At 34.8% G+C, this 23,717-nt stretch overlaps 1 protein-coding gene across 1 annotated transcript; it reads right to left on the bottom strand.

Annotated features, from left to right (window-relative positions):
- Positions 1-7,261: 7,261 nt before the first annotated feature.
- Positions 7,262-21,739, bottom strand: LOC128919706 (serine protease easter-like). The gene is made up of 6 exons (XM_011196522.3): positions 21,518-21,739; positions 16,862-17,028; positions 11,602-11,656; positions 11,010-11,158; positions 10,686-10,836; positions 7,262-8,191 (listed from the first exon to the last, which is right to left on the bottom strand). The coding sequence occupies exons 1-6, from the start codon at positions 21,585-21,587 to the stop codon at positions 7,476-7,478; spliced, it is 1,308 nt and encodes a 435-aa protein (XP_011194824.1). The 5' UTR covers positions 21,588-21,739; the 3' UTR covers positions 7,262-7,475.
- Between the last annotated feature and the right edge of the window lie 1,978 nt (positions 21,740-23,717).

Below are 23,717 nucleotides of genomic sequence, written 5' to 3'. Positions count from 1 at the left end.
CACACTGATTAAATCAAATAAATTACATGGGTATGTAAGGAGCATACATACATACGTACACGAATGCACTCGATTCGTGGTTGACACATATATGAACACACAAACGTATGTATGTAAAGGGTGATTTTTTAAGAGCTTGATAACTTTTTTAAAAAAAAAAACGCATAAAATAAATCTCATCGGTTCTTTATTTGAAACGTTAGATTGGTTCATGACATTTACTTTTTGAAGATAATTTCATTTAAATGTTGACCGCGGCTGCGTCTTAGGTGGTCCATTCGGAAAGTCCAATTTTGGGCAACTTTTTCGAGCATTTCGGCCGGAATAGCCCGAATTTCTTCGGAAATGTTGTCTTCCAAAGCTGGAATAGTTGCTGGCTTATTTCTGTAGACTTTAGACTTGACGTAGCCCCACAAAAAATAGTCTAAAGGCGTTAAATCGCATGATCTTGGTGGCCAACTTACGGGTCCATTTCTTGAGATGAATTGTTCTCCGAAGTTTTCCCTCAAAATGGCCATAGAATCGCGAGCTGTGTGGCATGTAGCGCCATCTTGTTGAAACCACATGTCAACCAAGTTCAGTTCTTCCATTTTTGGCAACAAAAAGTTTGTTAGCATCGAACGATAGCGATCGCCATTCACCGTAACGTTGCGTCCAACAGCATCTTTGAAAAAATACGGTCCAATGATTCCACCAGCGTACAAACCACACCAAACAGTGCATTTTTCGGGATGCATGGGCAGTTCTTGAACGGCTTCTGGTTGCTCTTCACCCCAAATGCGGCAATTTTGCTTATTTACGTAGCCATTCAACCAGAAATGAGCCTCATCGCTGAACAAAATTTGTCGATAAAAAAGCGGATTTTCTGCCAACTTTTCTAGGGCCCATTCACTGAAAATTCGACGTTGTGGCAGATCGTTCGGCTTCAGTTCTTGCACGAGCTGTATTTTATACGGTTTTACACCAAGATCTTTGCGTAAAATCTTCCATGTGGTCGAATAACACAAACCCAATTGCTGCGAACGGCGACGAATCGACATTTCACGGTCTTCAGCCACACTCTCAGAAACAGACGCAATATTCTCTTCTGTACGCACTGTACGCATTCGTGTGGTTGGTTTAATGTCCAATAAAGTAAACTGAGTGCGAAACTTGGTCTCAATCGCATTAATTGTTTGCTCACTTGGTCGATTATGTAGACCATAAATCGGACGTAAAGCGCGAAACACATTTCGAACCGAACACTGATTTTGGTAATAAAATTCAATGATTTGCAAGCGTTGCTCGTTAGTAAGTCTATTCATGATGAAATGTCAAAGCATACTGAGCATCTTTCTCTTTGACACCATGTCTGAAATCCCACGTGATCTGTCAAATACTAATGCATGAAAATCCTAACCTCAAAAAAATCACCCGTTATATTTACACATACATTTTATAAAAACCAAATTGAAATTATAACCTATAGTATTTATTTGGAATTCCCAGTGTGATATGGCTCATTAAATATTCTAACACAATTTCCAGTAAGTCAAGAGGTCATCTTACTGTATTCACCCTTGCGATTTATATGTTGGCAGCCAATGCCGAACAGGTTCTCAAAATTCCAGAGGACTTTACTTTTCTACTTGACTACTCAGAGCTCCAAAGTAGCACCTGTTGGTAAGAGTGATTCTGCGTTTGATTTTGAGGCTGACAATATTGGTATTTTTGATACTGGTTCCAAGGTAGACGAAATTATCTACAACTTCAAAGGTATGACTATCAACAGTGACGTTAGAGCCAAGCCGTAAATGTGCTGTATGTTTATTTAATGACAGAAGCTATTTCGTCTTGTCCTCATAAACCAGCAAACCCATCCCAACAATGAGTTCAAACATTGCAAAAAAACACACTTTCTAGTAGACATTGATGTATATTCGTATGGTAGCATGAACTGGGGCTCATTTTCATGAGAAACTTGAATAATGCAGTCTTCGGTGAACCCCTTCATAAGAGACCTCACCTCATTTTTAGACTGTGATAAAGTTTTCGACTCATTAAGCGCTTTGTACGTACAGTAATTTTTAATTTGGAACATCTTCCTCGCTTTAGTTATAATATTTTACCGATTATACACTCTTTTGAATGTTACAGAAAGCATTTCTGATCTTCTGAGCTCTCAAACGTTTTTACCCAATTGGAGGTTATAGGGCAATAGTTGAACCACTTCAAACTATAAGTGCCCAATTTTGCATACTTGGCATAGCATTGCCATACATGAGTACTGACACATAAAGAATCTGTTTAATAGGCTTTGTATGTATTTGATTACCGAACGCATAACATGACTTGGAAATCTATTGATCTTTGAATTGTAAGCTGTGATGACTTTTGATCTGATCTCTCTCACTCATTGATTTAATTGTGGCATTGATCTGTTTCTCTTTTTATACTCTCGCAACAAATGTTGCTAAAGAGAGTATTATAGTTTTGTTCACATAACGGTTGTTTGTAACACCCAAAACTAAACGAGTTAGATACAGGGTTATATATACCAAAGTGATCAGGGTGAAGAGTGGAGTTCAAATCCGAATGTCTGTCTGTCCGTCCGTCCGTCTGTGCAAGCTGGAACTTGAGTAAAAATTAAGATATTAAACTTGATGAAACTTGGCACACTTATTTCTTGGCACCATAGGAAGGTTGCTTTCGAAAATGAGCAAAATCGGACCACTGCCACGCCCACAAAATGGCGAAAACCGAAAACACATAAAGTGCCAAAACTAAGCCATAAATAAAGCTATGGAAATAAAATTTGATATGAAGGATCGTACTCTTAAGGGGCATATTTGGATGTAATTTTTTTGGGGAAGTGGGCGTGGCCCCGCCCCCTACTAAGTTTTTTGTACATATCTCGTAAACCAATAGAGCTATATAAACCAAACTTTCTGCAGTCGTTTTTTTAGCCACTTCCTAATACAGTCCAAAAATGAAAGAAATCGGATAATAACCACGCCCACCTCCCATACAAAAGTTTGGTTGAAAATTACTAAAAGTGGGTTAACTCATTAACGAAAAACGTCAGAAACACTAAATTTCACATAAGAAATGGCAGATGAAAGCTGCACTCAGATTTTTTTACAAAATGGAAAATGGGCGTGGCGTCGCCCACTTATGGGTCAAAAACCATATCTCAGGAACTACTCCACCGATTTCAATGAAACTTGGTTTGTAATAGTTTCCTTACATCCCAATGATATGTTGTGAAAATAGGCCAAATCGCTTCACAACCACGCCTACTTCCTATATACCAGAACCTTGAAGGCAATCTGAATCGTTTACTTTACAATATATAAAGTAAGTACTAGTGAAAATATCGGTGCAGAACTCTGCACAAATACTATGTTAATAGTGTGGCAGCCCCATTCTAAAAATCGACGAAATCGGACCATAGGTTTTCAAGGCCCCATATATCGACCATGAGGACCTCGGTGCTTCTGACCTAATATTATGGTTTCCAACTTTCAATGGACTTTATACAATATATATGACGAATATGTGGGTCAAATTGTGTATTATATAATATTAATAAAGTTTAATAAATAAATTGCGAGAGTATAAAATGTTCGGTTACACCCGAACTTAGCCCTTCCTTCATTGCTTCAATTAAGAAACTGTTCCAGTGTTACCTGAGTGTTTTCGGTAAAAATTAAATATGTTAAGATTTTAATATTTAATATTTATAAATATTTAAAAAAGAAATACTTATAAAAACTTGTATTGCGTGATTTGCAAAAAACAAACAAAAAGTTATTACAACTAATTCAACACAAACGGGTAAGATATGACTCGGCGACGGAGTCTCTCTCCCACCACACATCCCACACCAATTTTGCGCTCCTTTATATACATATATACACTGGTGGTCACATAATTAAGGACACTCCGTTTTCTTTTAAAACATTGGCTTATTTTATAATTTAAAAGCGACATATTTTTTTAAACTTAAGTTACCAAATTTATTATCTTCTAAGATATAGATTTATTGAAAATTAGCGAAAAAAATGTTTTCAATTCAACGTGCGACAAAAAATTAATCATATATGTATATCTATTTTGACGTGGTCAACTAATTAAGGATACTTCAGATTTTTGGTTAGTATATTAAAAATAATACTAAAAAAATTAAAATTTGATTATAAATTAATTTCTTCTGTTAGTATTTTGACGGATAGCTCTTTGCTTCAAGCACAGCTTTACATCTTTTAGGTAGACTACCGACCAAATGCTGACATCGCTCAGTTGATATGCTCTGCCATATTTCTTTGACATTTTGAAATAATTCGTCAGTATTTTTGCTTGATTTTTTCCCCAAGCCTCTTATGACATCTACCCAGAGGTTTTCAATTGGATTTAAGTCCGGACTCTTCGCAGGCCAATCAAAAAATGTAATGTTTTCGGACGAAAGCCAATTTTTAACACTCCTAGCAGTGTGCTTGGGGTCGTTATCCTGCATAAAAATGTATGGTTCAGGCATGTGTTCCTCTGCAAATGGCTTCATTGTACTCGACAATATATCTTTATATAAATATTGGCCCATTCTTTGAGTTTTCTGTCGAATAGAACCTACACCGTACCACAAAAATATAGCCCAAACCATAATACTGCCTCCACCATGCTTAACCGTTTTTTAAGTGTATCGAGGATGAAATTCCTTGTTTGGCGAGCGTCGAACAAATTGTTTCCCATCTGAACCAAATAAATTAAACTTGGATTCATCGCTCCACAGTATTTGTTTCCAAAAATCTAAGGGTTTTCTGTTCCTTTGCAAATTTAATACGACTCCTTAAGTTTTTGTTTGATACGTGCGGTTTTTTTTCTTGCGATACAACCCCGTAGCCCATTTTCAAGAAGACGACGTCTGATGGTTCGTGTTGATACATCGTTGGTCAGTTGATCCTTTATCGTGCCAAGAATTTGCCTGGAAGTTAAAAAAGGATTCGCCTTGCAAACTCTACAAATTACACGATCGTCCTTTGATGTAGTTTTACTGCGCCGTTTTTTTCTAATTTTATTCCCTGTACTTCCGTAATGAATCCATTGATTTTGAGCACAAAGGTTCCTTTGCTACGGCCTTAATGGACATTTTTTCCTTCACGTACTTGTAAATAATAATTTTCCTCAATTCTGGAGTACAACTCTTTTTTCGACCCATATCTAACAGTTATTTTATTTGAAATTGAATATTTAGTTAATATAAAAATGATTTACACAACTTACCGCAAGTTTTTGTGTTAAAATAATAAAAATCCAACAAAAACAAGTAAGGAAGGGCTAAGTTCGGGTGTAACCGAACATTTTATACTCTCGCAATTAATTTCTGTAACTTTATTAATATTATATAATACACAATTTGACCCACATATTCGTCATATATATTGTGTAAAGCCCATTGAAAGTTGGAAACCCTAATATTAGATTAGAAGCACCGAGGTCCTCATGTTCGATATATGGGGCCTTGGAAGCCTATGTTCCAATTTCGGCGATTTTTAGAATGGGGCTGCCACACTATAAACGAAGTATTTGTGCAAAGTTTTGCACTGATATCTTCACTAGTGCTTACTTTATATATTGTAAAATAAACGATTTAGATCGTCATCAAAGTTCTGGTATATAGGAAGTAGGCGTGGTTGTTGAGCAAGTTAGCCTATTTTCACAACATATCAATGGGATGTAAGGAAACTATTACAAACCAAGTTTCATTGAAATCGGTCGAGTAGTTCCTGAGATATGGTTTTTGAACCATAAGTGGGTTACGCTACGCCCATTTTCCATTTTGTAAAAAAATCTGAGTGCAGCTTCCATCTGCAATTTCTCAAGTGAAATTTAGTGTTTCTGACGTTTTTCGTTAGTGAGTTAACCCACTTTTAGTATTTTTCAACCTAACCTTTGTATAGGAGGTGGGCGTGGTTTTTATCCGATTTCTCTCATTTTTGGACTGTATTAGGAAGTGGCTAAAAAAAACGACTGCAGAAAGTTTGGTTTATATAGCTCTATTGGTTTGCGAGATATGTACAAAAAACTTAGTAGGGGGCGGGGCCACGCCCACTTCCCCAAAAAAATTACATCCAAATATGCCCCTTCATAGTGCGATCCTTCATGCCAAATTTTATTTCCATAGCTTTATTTATGGCTTAGGTATGACCCTTTATGTGTTTTCGGTTTTCGCCATTTTGTGGGCGTGGCAGTGGACCGATTTTGCTTATTTTCGAAAGCAACCTTCCTGTGGTGCCAAGAAATCAGTGTGCCAAGTTTCATCAAGCTATCTTAATTTTTACTCAAGTTACAGCTTGCACAGACGGACGGACAGAGAGACATTCGGATTTGAACTTCACCCTGATTACTTTGGTATATATAACCCTATATCTCACTCATTTAGTTTTGGGTGTTACAAACAACGGTTATGTGAACAAAACTATAATACTATCTTTAGCAACTTTGTTGCGAGAGTATAAAAAATTGGTGTCCTTAAGTATGTGACCAAGCACCAGCACACTCAAAATACAATAAATTCATCAAACCGCCGAATTTTAGTGAAAGTGTCTAAATTTGTCAGTCAAACACGTGCTACATTTTTCTGCACAGTTTTAACATACCGTTGCAATTTACAGTGGGTCTCTAGGCGAAAATTTAGTGCTAAAAGTGGCCACCCTAATTATGTGGCCACCAGTGTATATATATAGACCCAGCTTCTTCCATCCATCGCACTTCTTTTAGTCGTACGAGGACATCAACCAACTGGGCAGAGGCACCTTTAATTAAGGGTACGGACATTCCAGATGCATGTCCTCAAATCGTGATCCTTTAAACGTTTGTAAGGGTCGTAAACAAAGCGGGTGTCCCATCCGAGGCTTTCTTTGATTTTTAACTGGGGCATGTTTTGGCCATATGCAAAAAATCGTTCCTGCCCACTTCCAATGAAAGTCACAAACTTTCCTAGTATGAAATTCTACACCCCTCTGCAAACCTAAATAAGAATTTAAAAAGTACTTAAAAAAATTGATTTATTTTTAACTTTTCTTCTTGATTTGTAATTGTCACAACGATACGGATAATCAAATGTTCTATCGAAATAAGCAAGAAGTCGAGATGACTTTTTTTGGCAAAGTTAAACATATAATTACTGTCAGATATACTTACAGTACTTTACAAGTCCAAAGAATTTTCTCTCGTGTATATACTTACAACGAAATTCGAATAAATTTTTAGGCGTTTTAAGTCATATGATTTATTATTTTTATTTGGATGATGTGGACATAAGCTTGCGACGCTCATTGAGGGATTAACGTAACAGTTCTTAATATATAGAGTCAAGTTTGTAACTAAACTACTGAATTTTAGTGTTACATCGTTAACTAAACATACTTTAACACAATATCTCTATCGGAAAACTTCTATAATCAATAAAATAAAAGTGCATATTACAATTAAGTATTTTATTTTCTAATGGTATTTTGTATCCAGCTAATGAAAGTATCCACTCGAGTGTAAACGCCGGGGAATCCTTTTTGTCCACAAGGCGTCGGACCAAATGAAATGACTCCAATCAGAAAGAATGATTCCCTTCCGTGGAATGATTGGACAAACATTAGTGGTCCACCAGAGTCACCATTACACGAGTCGACACCTTTCTCACCGCCCGCACATATTTGAGTATTATCTATGTCCATACGGTATTTGGCTTTGCATCTTTCCAGGTTTTCTCCTTGTATCAATGCTTTTAATTTCTTTAGGCTCTTATTAAATTGTTCCGTTATTCCCCAACCTGCAATGCCCATAGCTACGCCCTCGTAATTACTTGCTGAAGAGCTTGCGCTGCCCGGTAGACAAATAGGAGTGGTGAAATTATTGAAATTGACCTTCTCTTGAAGACGCAGTAAGGCTATATCATATTTTTTTGTCGTTTCATTGTACAGTGGATGACATATTTCTTCCTCAATACTTAAATCAATAGGTGGATCCGAACAAAGTTGATTACCCTTTTTATCAAATTGGCAATCTTGTGGTGTCTCTAGATCCCATTCACCCAAACGAACTCCAGTTAGGCGCCAATTTGGAGGAATTACTTCTTTGCTAACACAATGTGCTGCCGTTACAACATAGCGATCATTAATGAGACTAGCACCGCAAAGAAAAGTTGTATCACCATTTGCTGAAAAAAATAAACGAAACAAAAAATGATAACCAAACCTACAGTTTGACCAATAATTTTCGAAAATGGTCATTCATTAATGTCTTAATTTTCAACATATGTAGTGAACAAATATATTACACTCTGTGTAATTGCACGGACACGGGGACAGATATCCGGATTTTAAATCTACTCGTCACCCTGATCATTGATATAAATATATATAACCCCATATCTAACAATTTTATTTCTGGGTGAACAAAACTATTATACACTGTGCAACATTTTGTGAGAGTATAAAAATAAAAATTCCTTAATTGTGACACCTGTTTGTTTGGTAACAAATATATCAAAAAATTAGGTATGTATATATCTTATCATACGGCGTTTTATATGGTGAGTACGCTATACGTGACCTGGGGCACGCAGTGCCATATTATTTCTTCATATATTTTTTCTGAAGGAGCGATGTTTTTAACTATTTTTGCGTATTTTAGTGCTTTTCGAATTTTTTTTCGTCCAAGGCAAAATACAATGCAGATGCTGAAATGGACTCAGACATTGATTAATATGCGGACAAAAGTCCAACAACATCTATACCCAATCAAAATGCATCAAAAAGACAGCAGGAAAAATCATCCATTTGATAAAAAAGGCCTTTGTATCAAGCATGTTTCATTATATGCAAAAACATCTTTCTATAAAAAAAAATTAAAAGTTAACCTATGTACATTAGGGTGGCCCTTATTTTCCAAAGTATTCCGATTCTCGATCGCACCCCCTAGAAATATGCGAATAGCCCAAAAACTAGTATATACAAAGTTTTGGGTCAATTAAAAAAGGTTTAGAGGTTGCGCAAGGAGCTTGAAATCCTGAAAAATTAAGAATTTTTGCCATTTTTATGTCTCCATATTTCAAAGCCACACTATCTGGTTTCCATACCGTAATAAGATCTGCATTTTATTACCTTTCCAAAATTACCACAATCTTAAAAATAGGTCGATTGAAGATAGAGTTACAGAAATTCAAATATAAAAATAAATTTAATGTGGTGCATTCTCAAGCGTCGCATGCTCGTGATATACCGTTATAACGGTTCTAATGTTATTCTTATTATCTTATTACGGTATGGAAAACCAGTAAGGGATAATGTGACTTTGAAATATGGAAGTCTGAGACATAAAAATGGCAAAAATTCTTATTTTTTCAGGATTTCAAGCTCCTTACACAACCTCTAAACCTTTTTTGATTGACCCAAAACTTTGTATATACTAGTTTTTAGGCTATTCGCATATTTCTAGGGGGTGCGGTCGAGAATCCAGAAACTTTTTTTATCCTCCATACAACTAAGGGCCACCCTAATGTACATCTACGGTTTGCTTTTAAATTAGATGACTACAAAATATTTTTTCAAATTCTTGGTAACCACTTTATAGCTGGAGGGGACTATAACGCTAAGCATTGTTGGCTACATATGTAGACTGACTAACTCAAAAGGAACTTAGCTATTTACTGGCTAGATTTGGTTATCTACTACGATATACCATAACTCCAATTTCATATTAAGGAGAGCTTTGTCTTAAATTCTGATCATTCACGAATAATTGTAACTTTTGGTACTACTGTGTCGAGTATTGAAAAACCATACAAGATTATTACGCAAAATACGGATATTGAAATACTAGTATTGCCAAGTAGTCTATTCTTTTCATTATTCCTTCGGTGAATACAAGATTACTTACGCACACTATAAAGCTACCTCATCCATGATTGACAGTCTTAATTAAAGCTTTAACCTACGGCACTTCTCCCTCTTTGCGCCATACAAATCGACGATTATAGGTTCAAATAAATTAAATTCTGGCTCATCTGTAAAGTTTACTGAGTTCCAAAGTTTGTTATTACGTTGGATTTACTCTTTGGCATATAGTAAACGTTTCACAATATTTCTCTTCTATAAGTGCAGCATGTTTCGTGGAGTATGCGCTCTAAAATCGAGTGAGTGTAAGAACTTTCGCACAGTTTAAATGTGGACATTTGCAATGCCAGCTTACTCCAACTCCTTAGCGATAGCCACAGGGGATGTTTTGGGGGTTTTCTTGATCCTTCGTGCAATTTTCTTTTCATCTTGGCGTGTGAAAAATTGTTTGAGGCTTCCGCTACCAAATATTCCAACTTCACCGTTCAAAATTTTTAAATTAAACAATAAAGTACTGAACACTAGTATGTGGTTTTTTGACAATATTTAATATTTCGGGAGTATTTTCACCGTATTGTCCGAGCTAGTAAACTTTGACATGTTTATGCTTTTACCTTTTTTACTCCAAATACTTAAATCGCTCAACAAAATTAGCATATTATAACATAAAACTTAATTTTTAACTAATAAAACGCACTTTTTCTCACTTTTGGATGCATGTCAAAATTTTCATTAATTCAAGAGATAAGTAACCTTAAAGTCAAGTTCAAGTCTTTTTTCGGTTCACTGTATATACACTAGAGACAGTGTTCTCACCTCTCGTGTATATAAGCAAAGCCGTCCATGGGAATTCATCAATATCCGCCGCGGTTCCACCATAAATGCGCCCCGCTAAAGAAGTTTTTCCACAATTCGGGGGCAAAAGCAATTCTTCCCGATCAATCTTCGGCGGGTCGGGGCAGCATACCTAAATACAGTAAAATGGTAGAAGAAAGTATATCTTAAACAATATTACCATTGTACCAATATTAATATTGTGTAGCTATTAATTAAATTGTAATCTAATGAATTTAGAGGTCGCAAACTTGGAACTTTATGAACTATTTCATAAAAATTTGTAGATGTAGTTTATCATCTTACCTGTCGTGTTCCCTGTCTACACACGCTTTTCGTTAAGAAATCTATTTCATTTGGTGTTACATTTTCTTTGACTAACGGTAATAAAGAACCACATTCAAGGATATAAATACAACGTCCTTTTTTTCCATTCGGAGTTTCGCAATCATATTCTGTAAAATAAATGAATAAAAATTAAAAGGCACCGGTATAATCTGCACCGTGCTTGTGGATTTGTATACTCTTGCAACATGTTGCACAGAGTATAAAAGTTTTATGTATGTACATATATGTTTTCCTTTTGACAATACTCGGCACATTCAATATCAAAAAAATTAAAAGGCACTTAAAAGAGGAAAATTGCAAACAATTTTGTATTTGTGACTTAAATATTGTAGGCATTTAAGAGAGAAAGGCACTTTCTCGGAGGCTCTTAAGCAGAGAATTTTATACATATGTAAATTTAGATAAAAAACTACGATGCCGCAAAATATTGTCACTTAAGCGGGAAAGGCACTTAAACGGAGGGGCACTTAAGCGGGGATCACTGTATATACATATGTCAGTATATTAATAACAGGTATGTAAATATTGATGGGTAAAATATTACACTAACCTGGTTTTCGTTCCAAAATATTGATATCAGGTTGTTGAGGCTTAGGGCAGCAAACCTGTAAATACAAGTAAAAAAAAAAATTCAACACAGTCACAAACAAAAATTGTTTGGCGTGATCTGGTGATCTTGCTATGTGCCCATTATTTTTCTGGGGTTGCTGAATCCGAAATCCAGGTCCATTTAACTCCATCAAATAAGAGTTTTGACATAACCTCAGAAAACCAATACGGCGGACAACTATTTTCAACTTCATCGGATTCGCATGAAACTCGCTATTCGGGGTTTTCGGGGTCGCAGATTAGGAATCCGAATCCGAATCCATGTTTCCAAAATTCAAAATGGCGGATTCAATTTGGTGGACGCTATTTTGAGAAATTCATCGGAATCGCTCGAAACTCGTTAGTCGGGGGTTTTCGAGGTGTCTACGAATATAATGAATTAATAAAATGTGTCCACTCTATTGGTTCGCTATTTTGAATTTTTGAAAAAATAACATCTAATTTGTAATCCGCGACTCCCAGAACCCCCGAGTAACGGGTAACAAGAGATTCCGGTGATTTTTTCAAAATAGCATCTGCCATATTAGTTTTATGGGGTAATGGGTTATAACCCTTATTTGGTGGGGACCTCGGATTCGGATTCAACGAACCAAAACACCTTTAGCACACATAGTAAGACCCTCAGGCTGGGACAAAAATTACTTTTATGTGGCTGCGCAATCAATAATATTCTAAGTATTTGTGCAAAGTTTTGTTTCGATATCTTATCTGGTGCTTAACTTAAATATTGTAAAGTGAACGAATTAGATGGAATCAAAAATTGTGTTATAAGGGAAGTAGGCATGGCTGTGAACTGATTTCACACATTTTCCATCGGTAACATCGTGGGGTCAACAAAATAATACGTACTAAATTTCATTGCAATTGGTCGAGAAGTTCCTGAGATATGGTTTTTGACCCAAAAGTAGGCGAATCCAAGTATATTTTCCTTTTTTTATAAATATCTGAGTAAAGCTCGTTTCTGCAATTTCTTCTAAAAAATTGGTGTTTCTTACGTTTTTCATTGGTAGTTTTCAACATAACCTTTGTACGTAGGGTGGGGTGGTTATTATCGATATGCTTTTCTTGAACTTAGTGGATTTACAAGCTTCCACTTGGTTTGAAGTTTCTTTACCTACCATACACTTCGAATCTGGCACCAAGTAATTACTAACGGTTTCTGTCTGACGACGAATAGGGAGGCAAACGATGTAGCGATGTTTCAAAAACATCGATATTAGAGTCCGACCGATTACTCGGCCTTGGCATCGGCATCGGCCAGTATCGGCCACAAAATTCAGCATCGGCATCGGCCATTTTTGGCCGATTCTTAGACGATTCTTTCTACTTCTTTTGAATTAGACTTACATCATTTTCTTTATTTCAATTTTTGATTTCTTAAAAGCCTAAAATATAAATCCTTCTGTTCACCTTATAAAATACAGTTTGATTTATGTTGGCCTGAACCAATCATTCATCAATATGCTAATATTAAGTCTAGTATAAATAACTTCATTATTTGTGTATTGAATTTATTATTACATTATTTAGAATGATCGGATTTATCAAATATGCACAGCTTTGTGCAACAACTTGTTGAGCTTTTGGAGATAATTGTATAATGTCACTCTTATAAAAACGCTTGCTTGGCAAAAAAGTGGGAGAGTCTATTATTAAAAGTTTCCCTTGAGACAAATTTTCATAATCAACATCATTGTACCTGTTACATTGAGTACCTTAAATAACGAATATCGGTGATTTGTAAATACTCGGTTTAACGAACAACATGAATAATACATATGAAGAAAGTGAAAAAAATCAAATGACATCGAACCAGAATTAAAAATAAAACTTGAAAAAATTCGAAAGAAATGTGCAAATTGAAAAAAATATTGAATTTTATAAAAAAGCTTAAAATTATTGGTAAGCACCAAATAGAAGTATAAGTGTCAGAGTTGGTCCATTTTGGAAGAATTTATTGGATTTGAATTGTTTTGTTATGGTTTTTAATTTTTTAACAAATAATTAATAAAAAAATTTATTGAACTGCAATTTACGAATATTTAACTAATTTTTATTGAAAAACATACCTCTAAGTGAGTACTCGAATTAACGAATAATTCGATGTAACGAACAGGCTTGACAATTAATGTGTTCGTTATTTCGGAAAACTACTATATTATAAAAATAAATCATTAAGTTTTGAATATTAATTACATTAATAAACAGTTCCAAATTTACATATGGACCGATTTTTTACTTATTTTGTGATGTTATTTGTTTCTGTTTTTCTTTTGTTACTATACTACCTTACTAAATAAATTTGTCCATGAAAGAATCGGCATCGGCCGATACTTTCCCAATTGGCCGATTAATCCGCATCGGCATCGGCTTCGGCCAAAAATTGGGTATCGGTCGGACACTAATCGATATTGCTGTCAAAAAGCACCGATTTTTGCCATCGATGTTTCAAATCTAAAAACATTGATGTTATATTCAGCGATGTCTTATGTCGATGTTTCGTATTCAAATTTTACTTCACATCTTCACACTTTTTCTTGTCTTAATCCGAAACCACCTATTTGGAAACTCTTTTTCATATTGGCACTCGTTGGAAAATACGGAGATCGTTAGTGGAATGTGCACTTGCAAAATACTGAGGTTAATTTTATGATCTGTTATGACAATACAATTCTGGCGTTCCTACTGTGTTAGAACCTGAAATTAATTTTTTATATTCTGCCCTATCACGCAATTCTGTTTTTTCGGAAAAGTTACGAAATCGCTATCATGCAATTCGATCATCTTAACACGCAAGTTCGATATTCGTAGTGTGACATTCACTAAATACATTCGATACATAAAATTCGGAAGTTTTTTTTTTTAATTATTCTACAAGTTTTTGCTAACTGTTAAAGTTAAGTATATACAAAAAAAGGTTAAGTAAACAAAATAAATATTTTAAGATTGTTTGCAGTTGCAGTCGAACACGTTCGTAAACCATATGTCTGGCTTTGGCATAAGGAAGAAGCATCGGAATTTCGGAGAAATATAGCATGTATTTTATTATTGCTCTCTTCCGAGCTTCTGAGGAAGGTGTATGTAAAGATGTCTTTAATCATGGTTCTAGGGCGATCCAGCATCTCCTGTGCAAAAATTTGATTTGTGAAAGTTTATAAGGAGTTATAAGAATTTGTATATGTATATACAGAGGCGGACATAATTTTTCACACATCGTTCAGTTTTCCACAAAAACAGTTTTATCTTGGAAATCATAAAAACTAGCTTATAGGTTTGTTCTAAGGAAATCTTTATTCATATCTTAGGTATTTAAAAATAACAAAAATTTAATAAATTGACTTTCGCTTTTAAATAAATATACCAAAATTGCATATTACTTCATTTATGCAAGGGACAAAATTATTCACACACTCTTGTTTAACAAAAGTTATAATATAATAAAAAAATGTGTATTTGGTGCGCAATCCTTTTGTTTCAATGCATCTTTAAGCATATTTTGCATGGGGTAAGTTAACTTTTTTGTCACACTTGGTCCAATATTTTGCCATTCTCACTGAAGAACATCTCATAGTTGAGATTTGCTGGTAATATTTTGCTTACTGACACGCCTACCAAACGCATCCCACAAATATTCTATGGAATTTAGGTCTGGAGACTGTGGAGGAGTCGGAAGAATATGAGAACATTGTACATATATCATCCATATACGCATGTCCTAAGCAGTATGTTTGGGGTCATTGTCCTGTTGGAAATAAAAGTGATTCCCAAGGTTTAGCTTTTGAACGCTTTCTTTTAAATTGTCCTTCAGTATATTCAAGTAAACTGTTTTATCAATTGTCCCCTCAATGAATACGAGATTTCCAACATCGGCTGCTGACATACAAACCCATATCATGACTCCTCCACCCCAATGTTTAACTGTACTTATCGAGTTATTTTTCACAAGTTCAATATTAGGGTTCCTCCAGACCCGTATTATGCCTTCTGACTGAAAAATATTGAATTTACTCTCGTCGCTAAAGAGAATGTTGCTCCAGAACTCAGATGGTTTATCCTTGTATGCTTTTGCGAAGTCCACCCTCTTTTTTATTAGCATTGCTGGCGGGAGGTTTCTTTTCGCACTATTCGTGAACTGTAACCAGCACGATGCAAGGTTCTGTGTACAGTTTTTACGTGAATATTTTTCCCAATTTCTTCACGAACTTCTGCTGTCACCTGCGTAAAGATAATTTTGGGATTTTTTTTAAGTTTTCTTACAATTTGCCGTTTTTCATCGTTGGTAAGCTTGCGGGGTCACCGGTATGAGTACGACTTTGAAGGTTTTCTTCCCCTTCAACACGCTTTATGATACTGTAAATAGTATATCTGCTTCTATTTACATGTTTACTTATTTCGGCACTTGACATATTTTGTTTATGTAAATTTAAAATAATTTTTATTACTTCAGCGGTAGTTTCTTTTAATTTTCGACCCATTTTAAATAATGACAACTCACTTGCACAAATAACAATACCGAATGTTGTAAATTCAATGTAAAATTATAAATTTTGAGTGTAGCATTCATAGTAGTACATTGTCAAATGCTTCCGTTACATTTTATTACTAAAATGTTTGATTTAAATGTCATGTCATGCCAATTAAATTAAGGTTTATCCATTAAGGCCACATATGGTATTGAAGCGATACTATAACATGTTTTAATACGCAACAAAATGTAAACTGAGCCAATGGAATATCGAAGTTCTTGCCTATTTCATGCTGGTAGTCTCCCTCATCAAAAAAAAACGTAAAACCGAAGACAAGTGATGAACTAAAGATATAGAAGAACTTGCATTCCTCTCAAGAACGCCGAGGACATATGTACGTAAAAACTGCCTTATTTACTCGAACATTTTTAATAAACCTGTTTTGAAAAATCCTTTAAATAAAGTATAACTATTTTTGTTGAACCTGAAGTATGTACATTGTTTCGTTTACATCGAGGTCTTTAAAGTTTTAGATCATAGCGAGATCTCTCCAATTCTCCTCCATCAGCAAAAATATATATGTACATATGTACTTAAGCGAATACATTTTTTGTTCATAAATTCAATCAAAATATTTATATAAGTGTAAAGTTTGTTAGTGTTTTTTTATGAAATTTTCTGATTTCGAGATTTCAGAATTCAATGTTTCTGATTGGATCAATGTGTTGTACTTACCAGAATACTTTTGCCAAGTTCACCACATTTACTCCGCCTTAAAAATAGTAATTCCTCTTTTTCTAAATTGGGGTTAACGGCCGTGTTATAAAGTTCAGTGCATTTTTGTATTAACATACATTCGCCGGGAGCGTCGTTTGGTGTTTGGCACACTCCATAACTCTCTTCTGTTTAAAGGATAAATTAATATGTAGAATTACTTGTAGCTACATCTACTTATATGTATGCATATATGCATTTTCTTAGTAATATATGTATGTATGCTGATCAGGAAATAAGTTTACAGTCATTTTGAGGATGTTTCTGGCTAATTGTGAGTTGCTAAAATCGAAAAAGGTAGTAAATATTATAAACACGTGGAATTTTTTTTATATTCTCGCAACATATCGGAACACAATTGTGCACAAATACAAAATACAAAAACTCAGTGCTTAAATGCCATTTTTTCACCGAAAATACCAATAAATCTCTCAGATATATTATACTATTATGAAGGTCAAAACCATTTATGAAGACTCCTGCAAAACATTTTTTTTAAACCGTGGGCCGTATATACATATATGTAGTTGAAGCCGCTCCCAATAAGAAGTGTTCAATTGCCTTAAAACGCCGATCAAACTACTTCAGCAAAACTTATTTTGATTCAAATGCCAATGAAGATTTGAAAGCAATTTTTGGTATTTGTTCGCCACCGCAATGAACCATTGGAATGATTTGGCTCAGAGCTGGCTAGTGTTGACCACTTATCTGACATAGCTTCTAATGGTCTCAATAAAGCAACTATTTCGATTAACTCTTTTTTGGTCTCTGAGGTGATGTTTGATGTTTGTCAGTTATATATGTACGTACGAAATTAACTTGGTAAAGCGTTCAATCACACAGTATGTTGAGTTCCATCTTGTGCTGATATCTAAAATAAATTAGGCACTTCACCCTCAGACACTTCAGAACTTGTTTACTTGCGTCTTTTTCTTTTTGTAGAAGAAAATAATACTAGCCAGCAGTTAATTGAACGAATGTCCAGAAGGATTTTACGTGACAAGTCCAATTCTCTTGACTAACCTAATATAAAGTAAAAAGGAAATGGAAATAAAAAAGGCGTTGGTACACAAGTGGATGTTAGCTTATCCCAGGCAAGTTTCAGACAATATATATATATATATATATATATATATATGTATGTTATATTACTGTATGTATATTAATAGATACATACATATATCGTTTGGTTTCTATTTCCATTTTTAGTAGTTTAGCCGAGTTAGGTTTATTTTGTTTGGCTTTTTTTGCTTATGTGGCGTGACGTGTGCCTTTGTATTTTCTGTTTCTATTATCTCGGTTATATTTTTAGAATAGAGGATATTCTGCAAATGCTATGTTTTTTCGTATCTTCATCTGCATAATCGCGTTGTACATTATTACCAGTTCCGTTCGAACCAAAAGTCCTACCACCTTCAACACGCTTTCTACGGTTGCGGTTAAGTCCATTATTGATATTGATAGGGTTGGAGGTCCATGCTGTTGAGGGAACCTTGTACATTTTTTTGAAATTCAAGTACTTTCTGTTTATTTTCTTTTTGGAAACCTTTTTTCTTATACCAGGACTTTCAACCAAAGTATTCACCAAATAAGACAATTTCGTTTTGTTAATGGACCAAAGTTTATATTAACAAGTAAGGAAAGGCTAAGTTCGGATGCAACCGAACATTTTATACTCTCGCAATTTATTGTTGAAACTTACAAACATACAAATGGGTAAATTTTCGGCATAAAGTTTAATAGAATAACGAAATTGAAAATTATTTCATTTTCACCAGCGGGGTACACTATATCCAAGACTATGCGCTCACTTAATTTTGCTAAGACATCTCACATATTAAGCAATACATATATACGGAATAAAGCCCACCGTATTTTTGAAAAACCTATAATTAGGTATATGCGAGCTAGGAGAAGATATTTTTGAAAAACCTATAATTAGATATATGAGAGCTAGGATATGTTATGACCCGATTTTAATAATTTTTGGAACAGAGACACACTTTTAGAAGAAAACATTTTCCTCTGAATTACATTAAATTATCTGGGAGATTTACCCATATTTTCGGTTAAAATGTATCCTTAGGCGCTGAGTTCAACATGTTCGATATCTGGGGCCTTGAAAAGTTGTACTCCGTTTTTGAAAATTTTTTCACAAGTGAAGTCAGAGATGATATGTACTATTTGTGTAAAGTTTTATTCCACTATCTTCATTGGTTCCTTATGTATACATGATAAAGTGAAGGAATCAGATGGAGTTCATATTTGAGTTATAAGGAAAGTAGTCGTGGTTGTAAACCGATTTCGCCCATTTTTTATCCGTGTTTTCAGGGTGTAAAGAAAATATTATATACCGAATTTCATTAAAATCTGTCGAGTAGTTCCTGAGATATGGTTTTTGATCCATAAGTGGGCGATGACACTCCCATTTTAGATTTTGTAAAAAAATCTGAGTGCAGCTCCCTTCTACTATTATTTCTGTGAAATTTAGTGATTCTGTCGTTTTTCGTTAGTGAATTAACCCACTTTTAGTAATTTTCTTTATTGGTTTGCGAGTTATATATAAATAACCGATTTGTGGGCGGGGCCACGCCCACTTACCCAAAAAATTACATCCAAATATGCCCCTTCCTAGTGCGATCCCTTTTTCCAAATTTTACTTTTATAACTTTATTTATGGCATAGTTATGACCCTTTATGTGTTTTTGGTTTTCGCCATTTTGTGGGCGTGGCAATTGTCCAATTGCGCCCATTTTCGAAAGCAACCCTCTCACTGCCCCAAGGAACATGTGTTCCAAGTTTCATTAAGATATTTTAATTTTTACCCAAGTTACAGCTTGCAAAGACGGACAGACGAACGGATTTCAAATCTACTCGTCACCCTGATCACTTTGGTATATATGACTCTATATCTAACTCGTCCAGTTTTAGGTGTTACAAACAACCGTTATGTGAACAAAACTATAAATTATACTCTCTAGCAACTTTGTTGCGAGAGTATAAAAAGTTACTAAAGTTGTCGTTACTGTCGTTGTGCTTACATATATTTTATCGATGCGTTGTTCTCTCCTGACGAATATTACTGAGTTGTTCCCTTCTGTGGAATATGTGACCACATTTATGCGTTTCACATGAACACATTTTCATTTACGTTTAGGGAAAATTTTCGAAATGTGAGTTTTTTCACATGTGAAGTTCGTAATAAGAAAAACACAAATGGGTGAGTTTTTTCATTCGAAATGTCGTTCACATCAAGTTTAGATTACTTTGGTCAATTGAGTGAAAGAGATGCTTCTATAATAATTTATTATTATTTCCACAATAACTTCCTTGTGCATGTCCTTATTGCAGATCGTCCTTTTTCTGATTTTTTTTTTGTCTATTTGATCCCATAAATACTCGATGAGCTACATGGGATGTACCGAAACTATAAAAAATCTGGTAGAGTAAAACGACTAAATAATACTGAATCAAGGTAATTTTTCGAAGTGTAAAGAAAAATCCTCCTAAAAGTGCAGTGAAAATGACAAAAGATGTGACAGTTAGTGCTAGCACAATTTGTCGGGCACTACATTCAAGTGGTCTACATGGTCGAGTTCCGCGGAAAAAAACATTGATATTCAAAACCAACCAATTGAAGCGTTTAAATTTCGCGAAAAAATAACAGAACTAAGGTATCTCCTTCTGGAAGAATGTGTTTTTAGCTGAACATTTGCTGAACAGAAAGTAATATCAACAGTGAATCATGGTGGCGCATCAGTGATGGTGTGGCGGTGTATGGCTACGATCAGGGTTAGTAATTTTACAATCGTAGAAAGTATTATGAATAAGATGGACTGCGAGGATATTTTGAAGAATATAACTGAATTTGTATCGCTCTTGAGTATTTCAACAGGAAAATTACCCTAGATACACTCCAAAAGTTGTGAAAGAATAAATGCTCTATTACGAACCCAAGCAATTGGATCACTCCCCACAGCCACCGGCCTAACCCCCAATGAGTATTTATCATTACCTGGACAAAAAAATCAGAAAAAGGACGATCTGCAGTAAGAATATGCACAAGGATGTTATTATGGAAGAATGACAAAAAATTGTACAGGAAGTAGCAAGAAACCTTGTCAATTCCATGCCTCGACGTTTACCATTCATAATTAAAGCGAATGGAAATCACACAAAGTATTTAACTTTTGTTTCCCTCGCTCCTTGAGCATGTGTACACTTTCTTTTGACGCCAGAAATTTGATGTGTTTTCAATTTTATCTTCATACATGTTTTGTTGTTGTAGTAATTTTGTTTTTGTTTTTTATAAACTTGATTAGTATTAAATATTCTTCTAAAAACACATAAATCTTACATTGTACTCGTATCACTTAGCAAAAACATAATTATACAAGCAATTTAGGAAAAAAGTTTTGTACACTTTCTTATGAAGCTGACTGTATATACTATATATGTATGTATATTTACATAAATATCTGCATTCCCCAATTTCCAAATGCAATGTATGAACATTTTATTTAAATTCCGCATATACATATACACAAATTGGTGATAAGAAATTAATGGCTATGAGTGTGCTCAGAGCTTCACGGTTCGGAAATTCACAAATCTTACCCGCAGAAACTGCACCGAAAACACTCCAAGTTAATGCAAGTAGAACAACGATATTCCTTCTGGAGTTCATTTTCGTTACAACCCAATATTTAGTATATCTCTATATGCATATAACTTTGATTTCAATAAAAAATATAGATATTGCGAGCACTGTGTTTCAAAAGCGTCAACTTTGAACGGAATTTAAATGCACACTGATTGATTTCGCATAGGATGCAGATATACATAAATACTTATGTACAAACATAAGCAAATGTAAATGCATATACATATGTAATAGATGTAGGCACCGCTAACGCGATTGTAGCCGAATCTATGAGAGCGCGCCATTCATCTGAATCAATTTCAATCTGAAGCCAATTGGAAATACCAAGCTAAAGGTCCTCCTGCTTCCACGAGTGGGTAATGCATCAAACACTTCCAAAGCTTGAGTGCTTTTGTCCATTCAAATTATTCAAAAGATCATAAATCATACACTTTTCTGCACCATAAATCAGGACGGGACTTGTACAGTTCGATTTTGGTTCGTCGAGATAACATTATCTACATCATCAAAGGTTTGACTTCAAACAGTGACCTGAGAGCCAGAGAGATATTTCGCTTTAAAGCTTTTCCTCAAAATGCTCAACTTCACCTCCTTCAATACTGTTGCATTTCATAAACTTTTTGACAATGCTCAGCTCATTCATTGCAAAAAATATTAAAAGGCACTTAAACGAGAGACACTTAAGTGAGGATTGCTGAATTTGATTACCGAACGCATATCATGACTTGGAAGCCTTGATTAAATATGTTAAGATTATAATTTTTAATATTTATAAATATATGTATAAACATATATAAAAGAAAGTCGTGTTAGGTACACTATTTATAATTTCAGAACGTCTAAACCGATTTTTTTTTTTAATTTGATAGCGGGGGCCAGACATAGGATAATTTTTATTCCATTACCGTGACGAGGAAGTGAATAAACTGTTGTATAAAAATTGACATTCAATATAAAACACACATTTATTATTCAAAACATTAGAGTAGGCGTTCATTCATTAAAATGACAGCACAACTGAAAAACGAAACAAGTAAGGAAGGGCTAAGTTCGGGTGTAACCGAACATTTTATACTCAGGCAATTAAATTATTTAATTTCATTAATATAAAATACTATTTGACCCACATATTCGTCATATATATGGTATAAAGTCCATGACGGGGACATATTATTAAAAGTAAAATTTTCCCTCCAAATTTCTTCAAAATATCTGAGAGACTTACCTATAATTTCCGTAAAAAAAAATTAGAAGCACTGAGCTCTTATCGATATGCGATGCCACACTATAAGTGCAGTATTTATGCAAAGTTCTGTTCCGATATGTTCATTAGTGCTTACTTTATATAATGTAAAGTAAACGATTCAGATCTACTTCAAAGTTCTGGTATGTAGGAAGTAGGCGTGGTTGTGAACCGATTTGGCCTATTTTCACAACATATCATTGGGATACAAGGAAAATATTACAAACCGAATTTCAATGAAATTGGTCGAGTAGTTTGGGATGTATGGTTTCTGACCCATAAGTGGGCGGAACCACGCCCATTTAAAATTTTGTATACAATTTTGAGTGCAGCTCTTCTTTACCATCTTTATAATGAAATTTAAGGTTTCTGGTGGTTTTACTTACTGAATTAAAGCATTTTTAGTAGTTTTCAACACAACCTTTGTATGGGAGGTGGGCGTGGTTATGATCCGATTTACTATATAAGGAAATGTCTGAAAAAACGACTCCTGAGAGTTTCGTTGATACTGCTTTAGTAGTTTACGAGATATATACAAAAACTTAGCAGGGGCGGGGCCACGCCCACTTTCCCAAAAAAATTACATCCAAATAGGCCCCTTCCTAGAACAATTATTTGTACCAAATTTCATAGCTTAATTTATGGCTTAGTTATAGCTATTTATGTGTTTTCGGTTATCGCCATTTTATGGGCGTGGCAGTGGTCCGATTTTCCATTATCGAACTTAATCTTCTTATGGTGCCAAGGAACACGTGTTCCAAGTTTCATTAAGATATATCAATTTTTACTCAAGTTACAGCTTGCACGGACGGACGGACAGACAGACATCCGGATTTTAACTTTACTCGTCACCCTGATCACTTTGGTATATATAACCTCATATCTAACTCGTTTTGTTTTAGGACTTACAA

Source organism: Zeugodacus cucurbitae, chromosome 3, assembly GCF_028554725.1.
Source record: "Zeugodacus cucurbitae isolate PBARC_wt_2022May chromosome 3, idZeuCucr1.2, whole genome shotgun sequence".
Classification (NCBI taxonomy): Eukaryota; Metazoa; Arthropoda; class Insecta; order Diptera; family Tephritidae; genus Zeugodacus; species Zeugodacus cucurbitae.
The sequence above is the reverse complement of the archived record's forward strand: the minus strand, read 5'-3'. Positions and strand labels throughout refer to the sequence as shown.

Bases quoted from the DNA above. Each gene is read 5' to 3' on its own strand.
- LOC128919706 (XM_011196522.3), bottom strand. From the start codon at position 21,587: ATGAACTCCAGAAGGAATATCGTTGTTCTACTTGCATTAACTTGGAGT. The intron at 10,837-11,009 runs GTAAGATGATAA...TACTGTATTTAG, and splicing joins GTAGACAGGGAACACGACAG to GTATGCTGCCCCGACCCGCC. The intron at 8,192-10,685 runs GTGAGAACACTG...TATTTTTTTCAG, and splicing joins TTTGCTTATATACACGAGAG to CAAATGGTGATACAACTTTT.